Source organism: Cibotium barometz, chromosome 45 (assembly GCF_041138505.1).
Source record: "Cibotium barometz isolate CiBa-2024 chromosome 45, ASM4113850v1, whole genome shotgun sequence".
In the NCBI taxonomy this organism is placed as follows: Eukaryota; Viridiplantae; Streptophyta; class Polypodiopsida; order Cyatheales; family Cibotiaceae; genus Cibotium; species Cibotium barometz.
The window spans coordinates 43,124,192-43,147,006 of record NC_141090.1 but is presented as its reverse complement, the minus strand read 5'-3'; the positions used below and the strand labels follow the sequence as shown (position 1 = coordinate 43,147,006).

Below are 22,815 nucleotides of genomic sequence, written 5' to 3'. Positions count from 1 at the left end.
CCTCTCCCCAATCGTCTATAAACTTTCGATGTAAGTCTACTCCACCCATGTACTGGAGGGTAGTAGTTGTTCTTTCTTGCACCCTGCTAAGATGATTTACTGGAGAGGGTTTACGTCTCCACCATCTTCGAAGATGCTCCTTCTGAATAACTTCATCCCTTTCTTCTCGGAGCTACTCCATGTAGTTTTTTTATGTTCTCAGTTGTGTTTTTCTTGTGGTAACTAAGGAGCTTGTGTCACTTTTTATCTCTGTCTAGACTCCTCACACCACTATTGTTGCTTAAGATTGAGTCATCCCATGTGGACTCAAGTTCACTATAACCAATCCCCTCAGCATCATTTGTAGATCATGTATCATTTGTAGGGACACAACCTTAGGAAGCTCCTCACCACCATTAGGTGTAACCCATGTAGATCCTCTAGCTCCCTAGCTAACGATTGTAGCCATCATATGTATCCAATTTAGATCATCTTTAGGCTCAATACCTTGTTTTTAGCATCTTTGTAGGATGGGTCCTTCCCTACATCGGTCTCTTCTCTGCAAGTATAGCAATATTGCAAAGGGGTCAAATGGATGGTAGTATCAGATCTCTAGTCGAATAATCCACCACTACCCATTAGATGTACGTGATAAGTTACGAGGTCTACTCTAAGGACTAAGTCATCAAATTGTAGGTAGACATGGTTTTTGGACCAATCATGGACTAATTTAGCTTCATGTATAAATGGTCTTCCATAAGAATTGGGTTAAATGGAAAAGTCCATCACAATGAACGTATGCCTCACCTAATGTTTCAACACCTTAATCTTAAGGTTGCATAACATTCCCATTAGTTTGGTAACGGTACCATCAGGCATTTTAACCACAATATCTGAGACTTCAAGGCCTTTTTTTTCCTGCACCACCATTAAGGACTCCCATTACTATGATGCCCTTGGCAATGAGATTGGTAGTAATGTGTTGGATTCATCACCTTCAAAGTATCTTTTTTTTCCTGCACCACCATTAAGGACTCCCATTACTGTGATGCCCTTGGCAATGAGATTGGTAGTAATGTGTTGGATTCATCACCTTCAAAGTATTGACCTAATTTATTCAATTAAATTTTGACCATTGATTTGGCACTCATCCTCTACTTGGGTTCTTGGATTTTCTATGGCTTGAGTCAGCAAAATTCCAAAGTAGGGTTAACTCTTGTCGGTTTCTGCAAAATGGTGGTAATCCTATGTTGAGTTCTTCATTTAAAAGAGATTTCAATGCTCTAAAGAGTTTGGGATCTCCGCACAAGCGCGTAGTCATCATGGTCTTTGTTTCAAAAGCCATGAACTCCAACAATTTAGGGATGTTCAAGGGAGTACCCATCGTCACCTCTCTCCCATATGAGGGTGTTGGTGATATTGAAATTTCCACCTCTTGAATAGGTTCAGGGCTATCATACTCAAACATTCTCCTAAAAATTTGAGAATTCGTGCTTGGGATAGGTGAGTTCTCACTGACCTCAAGGATGACACTAGGTATATCCAAGGATTTATGGGTTACTATCCGCTTTAGGTTATTTGGATCCACAGTGTCAGAGATTTTTACTTGTTTTAGTCTTGGTTCTAACTCCTCTTGAGTATGTGTTACCATATCCCTAAGCTCATGAGTTGTTCCAATTCTTTTACACAAGGTTGTTAGGGTATGAACCAAGTTTCTATTTGTTTAGTTTCTTGAGGGAATGCATCCCTTCCTTTTTGGTCTCCTTAGTTTTTGTTTGAGTGTCTCTAGTTTACTCAGAACCTGTGTGTGTGTCCACTGAATCGGAATCCTCATCAATATCATTGATGTAGATTGGTTTGTCAGGTGTTCCCAAGTTTAATTGTTCTGTTTTCTTTGTTTTTTCCCCTTTTATGGATTTTTTTGCTCTATGGCCCCTCTTCTTTTTAGATCTCGCTACTAAAGAAGCCTGGTTTCTAGTTTCTTTTCCACAATAGGTGTGTTTTGAGCCATAAGTCTCGTTATTGCATTCACAGATGGGTTAGGATTTCTCAAAATTGATCTCTGATTTTGACCACCCACTCCAATCATGTTGAAAGGTGTGATGGTAGGACCATTCTATTGATTTACAACCACCACTTTCATTTGGCAATATTTGATCCAATGATCTATGCCACAATGATTAAAAGTTACAAGTGGCATGCTGGAAGATGCAACTTGGGTGATTGGTTGGTTTCTGATGGGACACCCAGAGACTCGGTGTGGTCCCTAACAATCATAGCATTGAAGAGGCATTCTCTTGATAGTAGAGTTGATGTCTTGACCTCTTCCTACTGCGGCTAGTTGGTATACTGGTTTGACTCCACCTCTTGCATTGACTACATAGTAGTCTAGATAAAGGTCAGTGACATGTGGGGCACTGTCTAATTCAACCTCATATTCTTGACACTCAAAAGGTTCCTCGAAACATATTTGATGGTGTGATCCTCGGGGGTGGAAGTTGATGTCCCAAAATGAGTGGAGGTAATTACACACTTTGTGCATTGTAAATCCCCCTTGCAAACAATAGGTTATGGTGCCATTTTCTCAGCATTGGATTGAGGTGTTACAGTAGGCATTATGGCTTGTGGTGGTTGTGTTGGAGCGGGTAAAGCTAATTGTTGAGGTTTGGAAGCATTAGTGAGGGCTTGCAAACATGTGCGGCACTGTGAAGCCTCATGACCATGTTGAGATATGTGGTACCAAAGAGCACAAGGAAGAGGTAGGGAGTGAGTCACATGAACAAGAGAAGAAGCATGCACAATAGAAAAAAAGAATATACTAAGGGTCTAATATCAAAGGTTGATTTGTATGGTCACTTGTAAAAGGTTAAGTCAATGGTCAAAAGGTGACGCATGGAAAGCACAAGATTGCACATGTAGTGTGAGCATTAATAAACACATGGTTGGAACTAGGGTGCACAAAAAGCATGGATTGGAGTCCTTCCCAAGACTATAAATATGGGTGTATGGAACTTGATTATTGCAATGACGTTATGTGATTTTGAGAACTTGCTTTGAGTACTTGTTCCTTGCATCCTTATTAGTAGTTACTCCTTGTTAATTATCTAATCATGGATATGCTTAATTTTGATCCTCCATAGCCTTGGCCTAGATCCACATTTTTTTATTGACCATAACGTCCACAAAAAGCACAATTTTCATTATAGCGTACCCTTAGGACTGGACACTCACTAGTTGAATATCCTTGTCGACGGCATATTGAGCACCATTGAAGCTCTCTCCTTGGGTACATATGTATGTTTTCTGGATCTTTATTGGCCTTCATTCCCTCTTGGAGTGCTTTCATGAAATATGTGAAATTGATCTCCGCTAAAGTGTTACCTTTAGCCAGGGGTTTAACTGTAGAAGTGCTATGTCTTGCAACTCTGGAAGCAAAAAATTTAGAATCTGATGCTTTAGCTCCCTTGACCATCAGATTATCTTCTAGTTGGATGGAATTTGTCGTGACTTCATCCCATGTAGTGATCCCTCTAATGACTAAGCCATTATAGACCTCTTCAAGGTTAAGCCCATGGATGAATCTATCTAATTATTGATTATTTAAATAACGCTCATACAGAAGAACAATCTCCTAAGAGCGATGAAGTTCAAGCATTTCTCAACCCTGAGAGTTCTATACCAATCCCCAGCCTTACCGTCTAATGTTAAACTAAAGGCATTGGTCTTGGAAATCTCATTTCATTCTCCTAGGGCCTCACACACTTGATAATATACCTCCAAATGTCTCCTAGGATCACCATCTCCAGTGAATTTATGAGTTAGCTTAGCTATCTGGGGCAGCCTTTCCATGGCTATGTCGACCACCCATAACAAGCGCTATGCTCTCCAATACCGCTCTTCCTAGGGCGGCTTGTGCAAAAGCAATCGAGTCTATAGGTAGAGGTGGTGCTGGCATAACAGGAGCAATGATAGGAGCAGGTAGATACAACATGTGGCACTGCATAAGGATGTATTGGTCTAAACCCTGGTGAGGGTAAATGTGCTATATAAGGTATGTGTCCTACTACTACTGGTACCCCAATAGGTGCTTTAGTCATGTGGGCATTAAGTGCAGCAGCCAATCTCATAGGCAGGAGTTGGTAGCATACTCACTCTAGGGAAGGGATGTTTCATGGGTGCACTAGAATGAGATGTGACCCCTCTAGGAATGGTAATACTAGATATGATGGGCATAGGGGGTCCATGTGTGAATTGGTGGTGGCTACCATGGTAATCGTGGTGGGCATGTGGCGGCTCAAAGGTAATTCTGCATCAAACATAGGTGCCATAGTTAGTGGTGTGGTGCTTACCCACTAGATGAGGCAGTGTACTAGCACTATCTTGGGTGGGGGCAACTCTAGGATCTAAGAAGGTGAAGCTCATGCTAGTATTCTTTTAAGTTCCTAAATGGCCTTGTGGGTTAGAAGATGTGGGTTGCTATATCGTATAGCTGAGTGATATTACAAAAGTAGGATCCGCTTGGCTCATAGGAGGTGTTACCATTTTGCTCATATTGGGAATTCTTACTTTGGATATCCTGCCTTACGCGCCATAGGTCTTTGGATCCTTTCATGTTTAATGATCCTATATATGCAATTGCAGATACCCTAAAATCGTTCCTCCTCTGTTGTGGCCCCATATATTAATTGGACAATCCCTTCCCAACTAACACCATCAGCTTGGCATGTGGTGAAATCCACTAGAGTCTCTATTGATGCATCATACTCCGAATCATTTGTGAGAAGCCGTTGATCGAAGATTTGCAAGCATAGCTCTTTCCCTAAGGTAGATGTAATGTTATTGCTTGTGTCGAGACTGTCGATCACTAACACTCCTAGATTGGGACTCATTTTGGGCATACTGAGCTGTTTGGGTTGTTAATCATTGTTGTGAAACTTATAAATTATCTTCTTATCTTGCTCTAGCAGCCTCTGCCCTCTACTACCTGCACTTCTTCTAATGTTCTACCGTCAAGCATAAGCACTTGTCCATGGGGTGGCTCGATAGTCATAGTTGCAACAAGTGCAATAGGAGTTGTATGGAGAGGGATATCAACGTGAATGCTCCCTGCTTTTAAACGATGACACTACCCTAGGTGTTGAGTTTACCTCAACTCCTTCATCATGTGGGCTATATATAGTAAGATTTGGTTTACAGGTAGCGTATGAGGATGAACCTCTGAGGTAGCCAGCTACGTGGTCAAAAAGATTTGTAGCTAGCTTGACTAGTCAGGCTTGGTTAGGGTTCTCACTTCTTGGGACTAGGGATCCTTCCATTGACTCGAAATCTGACAATGTATCACTGGCTCCTTGTGTAGGTCCTTGTACAATGCGAAATTGGGTTCCGACCAAAGGTCTTGAGCCTAGTGTAGGCTAGTACACACTTAGCTCAATAGATGCACTATCATCTAAATAGGCCTCTAATACACGCCAAATTGTAGGTGCATGTGAATATGGGGTGTTGGAAGGTCCTATAGATGCCTTGGAAAAGTTTGAGAATTTTTTAAATTTTGGTTTTTTTAAAAGAATTTTTTTGGATTACCCAAAGTTTTTCCAAAACACGTCTTTTGTGTTTCTTAACTTGTCTAGCACCAATAAAAGTATATTATTTTCATGTCAGTCAAGCGCTATAGGTGCTGGCTCCCATAGTTAAGGAAGCTCCTTAACTATGTAAGATACAAATTTTTAGGATGTTACATAAGTTGCGTCAATACGATCACAAGCCTAAAACATGTACTACCCACTCCGGTTAACATTATTTTTCAAGTGTGGCTATGCTTCTTGTAACATTCTTTTTGCAACCGCACAAAGCGCTTAATGATAAAAGAGATATGGGATGACCGAGCTTACGGCTTGTGTAATACTAGTCATAGGAAAGAGATATGGGATGACCGAGCTTACGGCTTGTGTAATACCAGTCATAGGAAAGAGATATGGGATGACCGAGCTTACGGCTTGTGTAATACCAGTCATAGGAAAGAGATGTACGTAGAGCTAGGAAGCTAGTTTTGGGTCCTCAATTGTAAATAGGTGGCCGACCATTGTAAAATGAGAGCTCTTGTATATAAGGCAATTTATGGAATATGAAAAGGGACAATCCCATTAGTCTCATTTGAGTTTGCATCTCTCTCTCTCTCTCTCTCTCTCTCTCTTGCTTGTGGATACATGCTTGTATTGTTGATGCTTGCATGTTTGATTGTGGTTATGTATGCTTGTAGGGATGGTGATGATCTAGCTTCTCCTCTCCTCTCCTCTCCCATCTCTTGTCTCTCTACCAAGGTCCCTCTTACATGCATGTGGGATGATAAAAGAGATATGGGATGACCGAGCTTACGGCTTGTGTAATACTAGTCATAGGAAAGAGATGCACATAGAGCTAGGAAGCTAGTTTTGAGCCCCCAATTGTAAATGGGCGGCCGGCCATTGTGAAATGAGAGCTCTTGTATATAAGACATTTTATTGTCTCTCTACCAAGGTCCCTCTTGCATGCACGTGGCATGGAGTGAAGTTTGAGCTCTCCATAGCTCCCTCCTTCTTGCTCTTCACCTAGCTCTTAAATCTCCACTTGGGTGACACAAGTGGTGGTGGAGTAAGCCCCTAGCGGCCTCATAAAGAGGAGTTAACCCTCATTGCGGTTGGCTAAGTGCACATCTCCGACTCGACCCTTGCATGTTTGTTTATCTTCTTCTCTGCAAGGTTGTATGTTAGGATTAACATCTTTGGCACCACTGCTCGGGGATAGCACTTAGCTTAGGGTCCTCCACTTATGTCATTTGCTAGAGTCCTCATTTGGTCCGATTGAAGGGAAAATCCACAAACTATTTACTTGTATTTGAGTTTGTTGTTTATTTGTTTGATGGTGTTCCATGGAGCTATGGAGGTCAACCGGAGCATTAGAGCATTGAGGTCTTTACCAAGTGTGGGAGACACAAGTGTTCAATATTTGCCCTTGACATTCATACAAATTTTACAATTCATTGTATGCCTTGTCCCATACCTCCTTCGAGCAATGCTGCAGGAGTGTTATGGACTTCAAGGACATTTTCAAGGGAGCACGTTCTCGAGAACTTCATGAGGGTACATCAAAAAGCCTCATTCAAGATCACCAACACAAAATCTGATGAAAAGAGCAAGGACTCCACTTCTAGACAAGTTGAGTAGTTGGTCGTTGCATTAATGCAACAAATGACCCAACATTTTAGAACCACAGCCAAGGCCGGGATCGGGTTGGCCAAACCCATCTCTATCCTAAGAGGGAGCTATGGTACCCGATCTGTCAAGCTAACTATACCAGCACATAGTGTCCACATTTGCGACCTCATCCCACCCTCTATTGCACATATTGCCAAAGATGGGGCAATCACAAAGTCACAAACTATCAGCAAAGGGCTTCTCAAGCCCACGCTCTACCTCGAGCCCTGCCTGCAAACCCATGCCTGCAAACCCAAGGCAACCACTAGCCTTGCCAAGCACCTTCTCTTCTCAATGTACCTCAACCAGGCCAAGAAGTGGCCCAAAGAGAAATTCTGAGGGTACTCGAAATTCCCTTATTGGACCCAGTTCTCCCACCTCAACCCCCATTGCCCCGTGAATCACATCTACTTGTCAGTTAGCCTTGACATAAATATTTGAAGAAGGTGGAGGGTGACCGAATATACCCAATGTACTTAGCAGCCCTAATGCTACGGGGCCGGGACATGAATACAATAGTGAAAAGACCACCCATGTAATGCTATCATTGTGCAGGACCTCACCAAGTGGTTGAGTGTCCAATCAAGAAAGGGATGGAAAGCACCTCTATATGTGCTTCCTCATCAACCCCTTTATGTGTTGGGTGTGGGATAGTCTGCTGAGACCTAGAGCAATAGGGAAGGCTCGTGAAGCTAATCCTAGCACCAAGATTTTGAGTGTAAGAGATGGCTTCATCCACACGGTCCCTCTCAATGCCATAACTAGATTACAAAATAGACAAAGGACTGCAACTCATGCTGCACAGAGACATCAACCTCGCGAGACCAAGGACAAGCAAAGGTATTATCTTCAAAGAATGTCCCTGAACAAGCACGAGCAACTAGATGCTCGAGAAAGAAAACCACAAAAATCGACAAGGGAGATAGCCAAGTAGTTATCAAGAGTGGTTCGAGAGATGGCATGACCACACATACATCAACCTCTTCATCAGAAGAGGAAGATTTGCTATGCTCAGCCACCCGAGCCAAGGAATCGATTGACACTAACGAGCTCCCTAAAAATCTTGTCGAATACCCTAACCTCATAGAGGAAAAGGAAAGACTCTTGGCAGCCCAAGAATTGGTCAGGGACTGCCAAGCTCAGATAGAAGATGAGCCTCCTACTATTACCTTGAGCCATGCCCTTCGGTCTCCAACATGAGACCCACTCAAGAAGCTCAGGTATATACTAGAGAGCCCCAACAAGTAGAGAGCCCCAACAAGTAGCAGCACCCAACAAGTAGCAGCACCCACTACTGACATCTACTCGCTACCAAGGGAACCGGATTCCTTGTCACTCATAGAAAGTCCTCCCCATATTATCCCCAAGCTAATGGCCAAGCCAAAGCACTAACAAAGTTTTTTGTGCCATCGCACCAAAACTGTTGAGGCCAGTCGCGCAACGATTGGGAACAAAAGTTGTTGGCAACACTCTGGGCCTATAGAACCTCCTACAAGGCAGCTACCAATGCCACACCCTTCAGCTTGACCTATGGTACATAAGTGATTATGCCAATAGAGTTCTTGGTCCCAAGCTTACGCATTGATGTACAAGAGAAACTCACGGCAGGGAATGTCTTAGGCTATCGCCTATCACCTTTTAAAGCTTGAAAATCTTGACAAAACACGCCTCCTAGAGCTGTATATAGCATGATTGTCAAAAAGCTAAGGCGTAAACAATGGTTTGACGACCAACTAAAAGACAAGCAAATGAACAAGGGCGACATGGTCTTTCTATTCAACACAAAAACACACAAAAAGAAACTAGCTTAGAGCCTTTCCTAGTCACTAAGATAACCCCACAAGGCACTGTGTGCATAGAGACACTTAACGGTGGTGTCGAAATGGCGGGTTATTTCAACGGTAGAGCAAGTTAAAACGCTACTACGGCCCACTAACCAAAACTACCCTAAAGGCCATTCACGACAAAAAACAAAGAAAAAAGGACCATCAAGAAATGAAAACAAGCCGCCCAACAAGAGGCTAAAGCGCGGCAAGCTATGCTTTAGCAAAAAAATATCATGGTCAACATGGCCCAAGTGGTCGACCTCAGAAGAAGACTGGGAGGTGAAGCCTGCTCGGTTATGATTAGGAATGACCACCCCGACGAGCTTCACCCAAAAATTGGCTTTTGTAAACACAAGGGCTAATTACAATTTGATGTCTCACAAAACATAGCTTTCCCCCTCGGGGAACCCCCACTGAAAGACACTCCCTCCACGGTCACAACAGTGGCATCTCAAGAAGTTCACTATTTAGGCATAGTCACACTTTTGTTTCACATTGGAAATAATCCCTTGGAAGGGAAGTTTTATGTGATTCCTACAGGAACAATGCATGAAGAGATACTCCTCGAAAGGGGTTGGATGGGACACAACAACAGGTGCAACATCGATTGGGATGCAAGGAAGGCTACCCCTAAAGCTGCGGCCAAGTTACTGTCCTCATGACAAACAAAGAACCCGTACCCACTTCTCCCCCATGCCAAGAAGTCACTCCTCTACTCACCACCATCATTCCACCCCCCCCCCATCCACATAAATCAATACCCCTCAAAAAGAGGCCGCTCATCACTTCGAACACACCACTACCTCTCACATCCTCTCCACCACCCCGCTCGGCAACGGCAGCCCACTCCCACATCTCACAAGCCACCCATGCTATTGACCCCCCATAGAAAACTAACCACACTAACCCTCCTAACAGCACTAACAAATGCACATAGGGCATGCCTTCTCAACAATGGGTACCTAAAAGGCTCCTAAAACCACACAAGGGTATTATATGGGCACTTCTACTTTGTGTCGACAATCCAACTCTCATCCTCATGCACCAAGACCCAGAGCTCCTCGTCTCCCTCGCATGCAACCAATTCGACAACCACAAGCCCACAAGGTACAGGATAAATGCCGGCCCAAACGTTTTCCACGGCCCAACTACCTGCAATCACACCCTCAGCCTTGCTGCCCAAAAACAACCTCCCGGTGGATCCCAAAACCTCTACTACATGCTCAACATTTCTATGAGGGAAATCGCCACACTTGGGTCCCCAAATCACCAAGGCACCAACTCCCAACTCTTGTCACTCCGCAATCACCCACCCTTCAATGGAGACCCAAAAAGGCCTCTGCCCCACGACGACTGCATAGGAGAAAGGGAAGCAAAAGATTCACAATGACACTGTGACCCCCCAACCGTAGTCACCAGTCCATACTAAAGATATACCTTGACATCGGTTGCTCCTCCACCCGTCATTGTCAGGATACATCGGAGTACTCCCAATCAACCCTTAACCACTCCCCCCAACAGCAAGGAGGCTACCATCGGCCACCCGCCACCACTGCTCGCCCCATAACATTTGATCTCATGGGCGAGCAGCCAGCAGCCTAGAGGCGCCCATTCTTACTAAAACCCTACATTTAGGAGAACTACTGCAAGGCGCCAGGCCCCCTTTGAATCAACCTTGAGTACCTGCCAAACAGATGAAGGTGGGCCTGGAACCTCTTCCACGAGGAGTAGTAGAAGAACCCCAAGCTGCTATATTCAACTTCCCCTGGTTTGCTCCTCCGACGCCCCAACAGCCCTGCTGCACAGAAGAGAGCATGATCAAGCGCTTCCACGAGTTCATATGAAGATATGATCAAGTCCTCGATCACGCAGGGATTGGCCTTTGACATCAATAAATGGCCAACACTAAAGCAAATATTTGGCTACTACGAGTACGTCATGTGGATGCCAGCCTGGAGCCTCCAAACTTTTGAAGACATGATGGAGACTACATTCCGGAGGACCAGCTACCAAGTCTTTCATCGAGCCCCCTACCTCTCGCACCGCGATTTTGTCAGAACCTATTCAATCTACTACCACTAGATCCGGCCAACTCTGAGGACGGACCTGAATTAGGGAGGGGGGATGTTAACCACTCCAATTAACATTATTTTTCAAGTAGGGCTACACTTCTTTTAACTTTATTTTTGTAACCGCGCAAAGCACTTAATAAAAGAGATATGGGATGACCGAGCTTACCGCTTGTGTAATTCCGTCATAGGAAAGAGATGAACATAGAGCTAGGAAGCTAGTTTTGGGCCCCCAATTATAAATGGGCAGCCTGTCATTGTAAAATGAGAGCTCTTGTATATAAGACATTTTATGGAATATGAAAAGGGACAATCCCATTAGTCTCATTTGAGTTTGCCTCTCTCTCTCTCTCTCTCTCTCTCTCTCTCTCTCTCTCTCTCTCTTGTGGAGACATGCTTGTATTGTTGATGCTTGTATTGTTGATGCTTGCATGTTTGATTGTGGTTGTGTATGCTTGTAGGGATGGTAATGATCTAGCTTCTCCTCTCCTCTCCCCTCTCTTGTCTCTCTACCAAGGTCCCTCTTGCATGCATGTGGCATGGAGTGAAGGTTGAACTATCCATAGCTCCCCTCTCTTGTCTCTCTACCAAGGTCCCTCTTGCATGCATGTGGCATGGAGTGAAGGTTGAGCTCTCCATAGCTCCCTCCTTGCTCTTCACCTAGCTCTTGAATCTCCACTTAGGTGACACAAGTGGTGGTGGAGTGAGCCCCTAGCGGCCTCGCAAAGGGGAGTTAACACTCATTGGGGTTGGCTAAGGGCACATCTCCAACATGACCCTTGCATGTTTGTTTCTCTGCTTCTCTCCCTCTCTTGTGTGTAAGGTTGTATTTTAGGAGAGTAACAATTAGACACACTTGTACACTTTTTGAAAAAAAATCTACATATTTTTTTTTGCTAATGGACCTTTTACCTTTTTCCATTTTGCCTTTTCTTTTTAGATTTTTTTGTTTTTTGTTTTTTAGTATTTAATTTTTTATTTTTTACTTTTCTAGCTTTTACCTTCACAGTTTCAATTTTTTATTTTACCGAAAAAGGGGGTTTCCTAGAATCTTTGACGTGGGCCTGCACGTATTAAATACGTCCAGCCACTTAAAACTTAGCCGAAAATGGGTATTAATAGGCTTTTGGACTTTTTGGACTTGCAACAATTGCAAAGCATGTAGAAATGGCAAAAGTTGAACATAAATTTCTTAAGATTTGAACAACAATGCAAAAAAAATAGATAGATTGGTGTGCCTTTAACTTATTTACAAACCATGAGTGGAAAAAAAGAAACGCGCTAGGAATTGTGTGGTGAGAGACTCCAAGTCTTATCATCTTGGTGCTATTTAGCACTGCGGGTAGGATATCTTCTCCCAAAAGCTCATTTGTCAGTCTTTTAAAATAGGCAGTGCAATGGCGTCCACAATCGCCTCATCCTTCGTTGTGGCTTCTCCCAGCACTGCCCCAGCTGAGGCTCTTTCTTCTAAGAGCTTCTCTGGTCTCAAGGTCAACACTCTTTTTGTGCCCAAGGCCGCCTAGCCCTTGAGCACTGTTTCTAACAAGAGTCACGTGAGCTGCATGTTGGCAACCTTCCCATGGTGTGCCTTTAATATACAAGTGGCAAGCACACACGTAAAATATACAAAACATGGTTTTCAAGTGAATTCCACCCATTCCAATGCCTATGGCGTGCTTGTGGTCCAAAGGTGGTGAAAATGATGTGGTGGCTGGCATCAACCGCTATAGAGGTCTCCGACAAGGATTAACAACATACTAAGTTTTTGTAATAGACGCTATCATGTGGCATGGTTGTATAGGACTAGATTTGAAGGCAAAATTGCCTAAGTTTGGGCCAATGACAAATAGATGGTATTTAAAGGAGAATCAGTTAGTCTATACATTTGTTGCTTTCATTGAGAACCCTTTGGGTAGAAGAGTATGGACTAAAGGCGAGTACATGGAGAAGTAATCCCCAAAAGGCTGCACCTTAGAGGCTATGATTTTTGCTTGTATGCAACTAGGTTATCATCTCTTGGGAGCAATCCTCTTTTGTTTGGGAAGTGAAATGGTGGGAGTTTAGGAAGTGCTTTTGAATCTTGTATATAACTATTGATAAGTTACTAATAAAATATATATTCTCCAAAAAAAAAAGAACCTGCACACACAAGCATGCAACATGAGGTTTGTTATATATATATATATATATATATATATATATATATATATATATATATATATATATATATATATATTCTCCAAAAAAAAGAACCTGCACACACAAGAATGCAACATGAGGTATATATATATATATTGATGTGAGAGTGGGTAGTGAAAGTAGATGCCATTAAGGTAAATTCAAATCCACAACCTCTTCTTTGGGAGGCGTAACCTCCAGGTTGCAGTTGTCGATTTAAATCTGTAAGTTCCCGACCACAAGTGTTGCCCATTTAAATCGCAGGATAACTTATTACAAACAATGAGAGGATAAAAAGAAACGCGCTAGGAATTGTGTGGTGATAGACTCCAAGTCTTATCATCTTGATGCTATTTAGCACTGCGGGCAGGATATCTCCTCCCAAAAGCTCGTTCGGTAGTCTTTTGAAATAGGCAGTGCAATGGCGTCCACAATCACCTCATCGTTGGCTGTGGCTTCTCCCAGCACTGCCCCAATTGAGGCTCTTTCTACTAAGAGCTTCTTTGGTCTCAAAGCCAACACTCTTTTCGCCAAGGACACCCATCCCTTCAGCACTGTTTCTAACGGGAGTCGCATGAGCTGCATGCTGGTAACCTTCAAATGTCGTTTCAATACAACTACCTCAGTGTGTGTATGTGTGTTTTGGGCCGAGAGCTTGCGTGAAGCCTTCATTGAGTGCTCACAAGTGTTAAGCACTGGAAGGACGATCCATGCGAAGTTGTAGCTAATGGGCGATCATTGTACTTAAGTTGTGGGGCTAATGGGGGGTGAGTTGCGTGGCAATGCAGGTGTGGGAGCCATACAACAACAAGAAGTTCAAGACGTTGTCGTACCTACCAGCTCTCACAACCGGAGCAGATCGCAAGACATGTGGACTACATCACCAAGAAAGGTTGGATCCCTTGCCTGGAGTTCGACAACAAGGTGAGTACATCACAGCATGCAGCTAGGGTAGGATCAATCAAGAACAAGGTCCCCAGTATGCCTGCTTGCTTGCATAGGATACATATATACCCAAGGAGATAAAGCTCTCTCCTTGGGTACATATGTATGTTTTCTAGATCTTTATTGGCCTTCATTCTCTCTTGGAGTGCTTTCATGAAATTTGTGAAATTGATCTCCGCTAAAGTGTTACCTTTAGCTAGGGGTTTAATTGTAGAAGTGTTACCTTTAGCCAGGGGTTTAATTGTAGAAGTGTGCTATCTTGTGACTCTGGAAGCAACAGATTTAGAATCTGATGCTTTGGCTCCCTTGACCATCAAATTATCTTCTAGCTGGATGGCAGTTTTTATGAGTTTATTCCATGTAGTGATCCCTCTAATGACTAAGCCATTATAAATCACTTCATGGTTAAGCCCATGGAGGAATCTATCCAATTATTGATTATTTGAATACCGTTCATGTAGAAGGCAACGAGAGTTCAAATGCTTGAGATCGCTAATGAGATCTCTAACCGGCTCCTCTTCTTATGTCTCGACTTTGTTTAGTTGTGAAGTTACACCCCATAAGACTCCTTCACGCACAAATCGCTTCAAGAACAATCTCCTAAGAGTACTGAAGTTCAAGCATTTCTTAACCCTGAGAGTTCTATACCAATCTCCAACCTTGCCAACTACTATTAAACTAAAGGCATTGGTCTTGGAAACCTCATTTCGTTCTCCTAGGGCTTTACACACTTGATCAAATACCTCCAAATGTCTCCTAGGATCACCATCTCCAATGAATTTATGAGTTAGCTTGGATATCTAGGCAGCCTTTCCATGGCTATGTCAACCACCATCTCTTATAACAAGTGTTATGCTCTCCGGTACTGCTCTTCCTAGGGCCTGTGCAAAAGCAATCGAGTCTATGGGTAGAGGTGGTGCTAGCATAACAGGAGCAATGATAGGAGTAGGTGGAGGTACAACATGTGGCACTGCATAAGGATGTATTGGTCTAAACCGCCCTGGTGAGGGTAGATGTGCTATATAAGGTATGTGTCCTACTGGTGCCCCAATAGGTGCTTTTGTCATGTGGGCGTTAAGTGCAGCCGATCTCATAGGCAGGAGTTGGTAGCATACTCACTCTATGGAAGGGATGTTTCATGGGTGCACTAGAATGAGATGTGACCCCTCTAGGAATGGTAATACTAGATATGCTAGGCATAGGAGGTCCATGTGTGAATATGTGGGTTGCTATATCATATAGCTAGGTGATATTACAAAAGTAGGATCCGCTCGGCTCACAGGAGGAGGTGTTACCATTCCGCTCATTGTGGGAATTCTTACTTTGGATATCGTGCCTTACACCATAGGTCTTTGGATCCTTTCATGTTTAATGATCCTATATATGCAATTGCAAATACCCTGAAATCATTCCTCCTCTGTTGTGGCCCCATATATTAATTAAATCATTCCTCCTCTGTTGTGGCCCCATATATTAATTAAATCATTCCTCCTCTGTTGTGGCCCCATATATTAATTAAATAATCCCTTCCCAACTAACACCGTAAGTTTGGCCTATGGTGAAATCCACTAGAGTCCCTGTTGATGCGTCATACTCCCAATCATTTGTGAGCACTGATGAGAAGCCATTGATCGAAGATTTGCAAGCCTAGTTCTTTCCTCGAGGTAGATGTAATGTTATTGCTTGTATCGAGACTATCCGTGGACACTACTTACTTAGATTGGCACTCCTTTTGGGCATATTGAGCTGTTTGGGCTGCTAATCGTTGTTGTGCCACTTCTAAAGTCTCTTCTTTTTCTCTAGTAGCCTGGATTAGGGCCTCTACTCCCTACACTTCTTCTGATGGTCTCCATCAAGTATAAGCACTTATCCAGGGAGTGGTTCGATAGTCATAGTTGCAGCAAGTGCAATAGGAGTTGTATGGACGAGGATATCAACATGAGCGCTCCCTACTTGTAAAACGATGACACTACCCCAGGTGTCTCTTTGGAATTTATGTCAACTCCTTCATCATGTGGTCTATATGTAGTAAGATTTGGTTGAGAGTGGTTGAGAAGGCCGAACCTCAGAGGTAGCTAACTACGCGGTCAAAAAGACTAGTTGTTCCTGACTTGACTAGTGAGGCCTAGTTAGGGTTCTCACTTCTTGGAACTGCGGATCCCTGCATTGACTTGAAATCTAACGATGTATCACTGGCTCCTTCTACAGGTCCTATCGAAGGTCTCTTGAGCCTAGTGTAGGCTAGTACACGCTAAGCTTGATAGATGCGCTATCGTCTAAATAGGCCTCTAATACATGCTAGATCGTGGGTGCATGTGAACATGGGGTGTTGGAAGGTTTTACAGTTGCCCTAGACAAGTTTGAGAATTTTTGAAAAAAAAAGTTGAAATTTTTTGGATTGTCCAAAGTTTTTCCAAAACACATCTTTTGTGTTTCTTAACTTGTTTGGTACCAAAAATCGTGTATTTTTTCGGGCCAATCAAGCGCTACAGGTGTTGGCTCCCTTAGTTAAGGAAGCTCCTTAACTATGTAAAAATGTAATTTTTTGAGATGTTGCATAAGTTGCATCAACACGATCACAAGAAGCTAAAATATATATTAGACAAACTTATGCGTACATTTTTCAAAAAAAATCTATATATATTTTTTACTACCAGATTTACCTTTTTTGCCTTTTCTTTTTTATATTTTATATTTTTAGTTTTTTATTTTCTTTTATTTTCTTTTTTACTTTTCTACTTATTTACAAACCATGAGAGGAAAAAAAGGGACACGCTAGGAATTGTGTGGTGAGAGACTCCAAGTCTTATCATCTTGGTGCTATTTAGCACTGCCGGCACAACACCTCCTTCCAAGCTCGTTCCGCGGTCTTTTGAATCTGGCAGTGCAATGGCGTCCACAATCACCTCATCCTTGGCTGTGGCTGCTCCCAGCACTGCCCCAGCTGAGGCTCTTTCTTCTAAGAGCTTCTCTGGTCTCAAGGCCAACACTCTGTTCGCGCCCAAGAGTGCGAATCCCTTGAGCATCTCCAATGGAAGCCGCGTGAGCTGCATGCTCGTAAGTGCTCTGAGCACCACCCAGTACTTCAAAGATTCTCTTTCTCCTGCTTCGTCTGAGGTGTGATCTTACTGAATGGGGTACCGTGCTCGTGTCTTCATGCAGGTATGGGAGCCATACGGAAACAAGAGGTTCGAGACGCTGTCGTACCTGCCGGCTCTGTCTCCTGAGCAGGTGGCCAAGCAGGTGGACTACATCACCAAGAAGGGGTGGATCCCTTGTTTGGAATTCGACAAGGTGAGGGATCATGATGGCAGCTGCTGCTGGTTTATTAAAGCGCTCGAGCTCTGCGAGAGAGGTCATGTTAACGAAGGGTGTGCATGTGTACGCAGGTTGGGAGCGTCTACCGCGAGCATTTCCATGGAAGCGGCTACTACGATGGGCGCTACTGGACCATGTGGAAGCTGCCCATGTTCGGCTGCACTGACTCTTCCGCCGTCCTGCGCGAGATCAACGAGTGCAAAAAGGCCTACCCGGCCGCTTACATCCGCGTACTGGGCTTCGACGCCAAGCGCCAGGTCCAGGTCAGCGGCTTCCTCGTCCAGAAGCCCACTTAAGCCCGCCAGCCAACACCCAATCGTGGTCTCGTCCATTATTTTAGGAATAATAGTGTACTCTTTTTGGGTAATTTCTTAATGCTTTTCCTTGGTCAATTTTGTACCTTCCGGTGTGTAAGATTTTCAATCCAAAGAAATATTCCTCCAAATCACAAGGCTTGCAAAGCCCTCTTATTATGGGGCGCGCTCGCCCCAGCCCATTATTATTATTTATTGTGGTGGGATGATTTTTCAGCTCATGTAGTGAAGTCGGTGGTCCATGAATGTTGCAATTTCTCTCGACAGCAGGTTATATCTAATATTTAACGTGATCTGTGACGGGCCTTCCTCGAATCCTTGTTTTCGATTGGTGCTTTTGTTTAGTAAGGATCTAAAAGAAACAGCACATTAGACACTTTCTACCCTCTGATTATAACTGTGCTGCCCTTCAGCTCTCTAGTGCGGCTTGATTCCTGATGGCTTGACCTTTTGCTTCTTGCACGATCTGGGGCACTTGTTCTCTGAGCCATGTTTGCTCCTGAAGCATCAACATGTTTGCTCCTCTTAAGCTCCACCTTTTCAATTTTGAGTGGCTTTTTTGGGCCTACTCCTCGCTCATTGACGTGGTTAGTTCCAGGGCCTGTAGCTCTACCCTCTTTCCATGGATCTCTTCAATTCACACCACATTCACAGCTAACTCTTGCGCATTTGAATTATAGTCATCGTGTCTGTATGTCATGTTGATGTTTCAGGAGTACACTGAGCCTTTCTATGACCTTCCAGTCTGTTGTTGTAGAATGTATTTATACGAACTTGCATGTTCTTTTTATTGACTTCAATAGTATCATTTTTGTTACTTCCACCATATATTCCGTTGTCAGTTTATGTGAGTGTTTCGTCTGACAGATGTCACAAGTTGGCAACAACTTGCATTCAGTCCTGCAATGCCCTTCATTGCTGCACTATATAAGCAAATGAATCCCTTCTGATATTCAGACGCAACCAAGGCTTTGGGGGTCTTGGCACTCCCACTGCCTCTAGCTTGGATACTGGCTACTAGTTCCTCCATCTTCTTGAGTAAGGCCTTTGCAGCTGCCACTGTCTTTTCCTTGTCTTTGAGCTTCCCCTTTGTCTCTATGTCTAACTCCTCATTAGAATCTTCTTGCTCTGGCTTCGGTATGTTCAGGTAGGTAGTCTCCTTCGCCAAAAATATTTTATCAAAAGCTCACCTCCTACATGCAATGATCTAATAGCAGTAACTACTATAAATGACCATCGACATTGTCTTGTTGGCTCGTTCGCTGACATCCTTCCTAGACTTCTCTCTACCAATGATACACCTTGCAGCAACAAAGACCATTTGTGGTCATGCTATGAATGTATTCTACTACCAATGGTGAATGCGAATCTCAGTGTCATTGTGAGCTGACATGAGTGAAATCATGTCAGCTCACAATGCCCACTCCAACATGGACATCCAGCAACTATGTCCTCATCAGCCTCTTTGAGAAGGGTGGGAGGCTAAACTAACTCTTAAAACTAGAAAACTTAGATAATGCACTTACAGATCAAAATTGTATATATTCATTTGACTATGTTCTACAACTAAAACATCACATATTGGAGAAGTCCATAGTAGGTACTTCCTGCCACTTGCCTCCATGTATAATATGCCAGGCACATATACAACATCTACCATTGCAAATGTTGCACTAACATGACACTCCCTCCTCAAATTAATACATGTGAATCAGTAGTAGGTAAGGATGCATATGTTGATGTAGATGATACTACGCGACATGAAGGTGATGATCAAAAGCAAGCCAACGATAAAATTATAAATAGTAGTGATGATGTGTCCTTGATGATGAATCTCAAATCCACACATGTTTATGAAATATCTTATTTTTTAGGATGGGATCTTTAAAAAAGTCTTTTAAATAATGTTTTTTGTATTGCATTTTTTTTTGGGGGGGTGTATCTAATATCTCAACCCTTTAAAAATTAAATGTACACATGTAGCACTATCAAGTATCACAACACTCCATGCATTTGTTTGGTGTATGAATAGATTCATGGAGTGTCTTGAAGAGGGGTTTCACACAAGATTCACAAGAAAGACTTGGATACAACGCAAGGGGCTGTTACAGTCTAAACATTAGCCAACATTACTTCTCATCTAGGGAAAATTTCTTGTAAGCAATGTTAATTACTAACAATGTATTTTGCTTTTAATTGAGGTTCAACTTTTAACTAACTTAGATCTGACACCAACCGAATTCAAAGGAGACATGCATGCATCACTACCCAAGTGAGGGATATCAAGGGTGAGTTTTACAGCTCCATGCAAGAAGAGATTATATCCATTACAGAGGTGAAACATACAATTTCTTTACATTTATAATTTATTTTTTGAAAGTTTGTAAATTTTAGAATAATCTTTGCAAAACAAAATGCAAATTCTTGGCACTATAGTGCAACACCTTGATTCAACACTATGGTAAGCAGCACCAACAAAAAAGCTACATTATTGTACCTAGCTATTCCCCTCATAGTGGTTACACCAATGATTATGTCGACACTTAGGCCTCAGCAAATTTTCTAAAATTTCCTCCACAAGCAATGGATGCAATGCAAGCTCTTTGAAGAGCATAGAAGCTACAAGAAGAGGCTAGCCGACAAAGCATTTAACGGTGCAGTGGTGAAGAACCAGCCCAAGTGGCGGCTTCGCGACCTTTGCAATCCAGCAATCCAAACTATTGGGCCAAATATTAAATTGTGTCATGCTAATTAATCAAAGAATGGCTGCGATTAAAATTTAAGGAAGTTAAGGAGGGGAGCGTTGATCTTCCTTTTGTTTGGATCATGCCAAATGACGGAGATTCAAATTCAAGGAAGTGAAGGAGGAGGAGAGGATTGATCTTCCTTTTGATCAACCCTCCCCTCCTTAACTTTCTTAAATTTGAATCTCCACTATTTGGCATGACCCAAATAAAAGAATGGATGAACAGGCTGATAGCACAATTTATTACTTCATATCAAGATGCCACCATCCAAGCCCACCATCAAGTTCCTCAACACCATCTATATTTGCTTACAGGATTTCAAGGAAGACAAAAGCCCCTGTCAATGGCACAAATACAATGAATCACATGTGTAGGGTCTTGCCTTTGTCATCAACCTTGGGCCCACACACTTTGACAAATCTATGTGGGTTGTTCATGTGCATCCAATTTTTGGAAGCATTCAAGATGTGAGCCTTTGAAGAGATGTTCTCATCCAAGATCATCCTTTAGGACTACAACTTTGTGTTTACCTGCTACAATGGGAAGCCACTCCAGTCTCTAAAGGTTGTGCCACACTTTCATATATAATAAGGTCATTGCAAAGATCCTCTCAATTGGCATGCCCATCATTGATAGCTTTCGAGGACAGAAGTAGGTTTAGGCAGAGAGGATAGACAATGGGTACTTACTTAAGTTGGGTAATGGACAATGATGAATCAAAAGCCAACCATAACCCTTGTATAGGTAATAGGCACTCACTCAAGTTGGCAAGAATCACGAAAAAGCCTATTTATATATATATAACTTTTGATAATGTGAAAGGGGGAATTCAATCATTTCTCAAGTAAAAAGCTTTTTTCTTCTCTCGAGCTCTTACATTCTTGCTTACTTAAATGCAAGATGCATGTTGTGTTGAGTGTGCATGTTTACTTGCTTAAGTGAGTGTGATTAAGCATGATTGGAGAAGAAGGTGGTTCAAGATTTGTTACTTAAGCATTACCTTTTGGAAGGATTACTTAGTAAAGGAAGGGATCAAACAAGAGGGATTGACACACCTCTTGGCCTCTTTAGCCTCTCTAATAGTGAATTTAATGATCCAAGATAAGTGGTCTAACCACTAGCACTATGGTTCCTTGCTAGAGAGCAAGAAGGTTCTTGACATGAATAGTGAGAGAGAGGGGTGTAGGTTTTCATGTGTGGGTGTATGTGTGGAGAGAGAGAGAGAGAGAGAGAGAGAGGGAGGGAGAGACGTGTGTGTGTGTGAAAGAGAGAGGGAGATAGAAAGGTAATGTGTTGTGGTTTCAAATGCTAGAAGACATAAAAAGGGACCATGGAGGATCTTGAGGTAGCATTTACCATGGGCTTCTCCTGGGCTCATGTAAAGCATAGCTCAGTTACACAGTTGTATTAATTACAACAACTTGAGCACGGGTCTATGAGAGGTTGTATCAATCGCCTCAAGAACGTAACCAGTAGATGTCCTATTAAGGAAAAACCGAGATAAACCATGCTAATCTCATTGTTCTTAGGGGATTGAGAAGAAAACAATTGCATGATGTATTGGATGCCCAAAGACATGGAACAATAATGGAGTGTTGCCTATATGCAATGGACTTTGACGATAACTTTACAAGCATCCCTTCTATGGAAAGCAGAAGATGAGTACCCAATGTCAAAAGTCAAGACACTAGGAAAAAAGAAGAGCCCAAAAGCACCAAAAACATTACTAAGGCAATGATCAAAGGACTAGAAGAAGTATGGAAAGTTGGGTGTGACAGGCCATAATCATTTAGCTCCAAGACTGGAAATGACTTGGTGTGCTATTTATTACAAAAGCGACTACATAGTGCATGGACGCCCAATCTTAAGAGCCAAGGAGAACCAATGGTGCAGGTATTGCATCAGAAACGTGTTAAAAACAAGAAAAGTGCTAAAGGCCATTGCGAAGGAAAGGCTACACTGCCCCCCTAAAAGTACCCAATCAACCAAGGACCTCCAAAAGTCTTAGTGGTAAGGAGACAAGGGTAGAAACCCAAAGGACCATCTAGGTTATGCTAAATAACCTTGGATGAAGGGAAGGGGCTAAATGGTCCTAATGAACCTATGCTAGTAGAGTGAACCCTAGAACCCTAGAAGAAAGTAGAAAGAGCTTCAGAAGCCCATAGAGAAGAACAAACAACCCTAGGGTTAAAACTAATTAATGATCTGAG

General features: G+C 42.8%; 1 protein-coding gene across 1 annotated transcript; it reads left to right on the top strand.

Moving 5' to 3' along the window:
- Positions 1–17,028: 17,028 nt before the first annotated feature.
- On the top strand, positions 17,029–17,989 carry LOC147612792 (ribulose bisphosphate carboxylase small subunit, chloroplastic-like). Its single transcript, XM_086783403.1, has 3 exons — positions 17,029–17,283; positions 17,389–17,520; positions 17,616–17,989. Exons 1-3 carry the CDS (start codon positions 17,116–17,118, stop codon positions 17,838–17,840), a joined length of 525 nt encoding a protein of 174 aa, XP_086639529.1. The 5' UTR covers positions 17,029–17,115; the 3' UTR covers positions 17,841–17,989.
- Positions 17,990–22,815: the final 4,826 nt, after the last annotated feature.

Excerpts from the sequence above, each read along its gene's own strand:
- LOC147612792 (XM_086783403.1), top strand. The coding sequence starts at position 17,116 with ATGGCGTCCACAATCACCTCATCCTTGGCTGTGGCTGCTCCCAGCACT. Across the intron at positions 17,284-17,388 it reads GCCGCGTGAGCTGCATGCTC|GTATGGGAGCCATACGGAAA; the intron begins GTAAGTGCTCTG and ends GTCTTCATGCAG. Across the intron at positions 17,521-17,615 it reads CTTGTTTGGAATTCGACAAG|GTTGGGAGCGTCTACCGCGA; the intron begins GTGAGGGATCAT and ends ATGTGTACGCAG.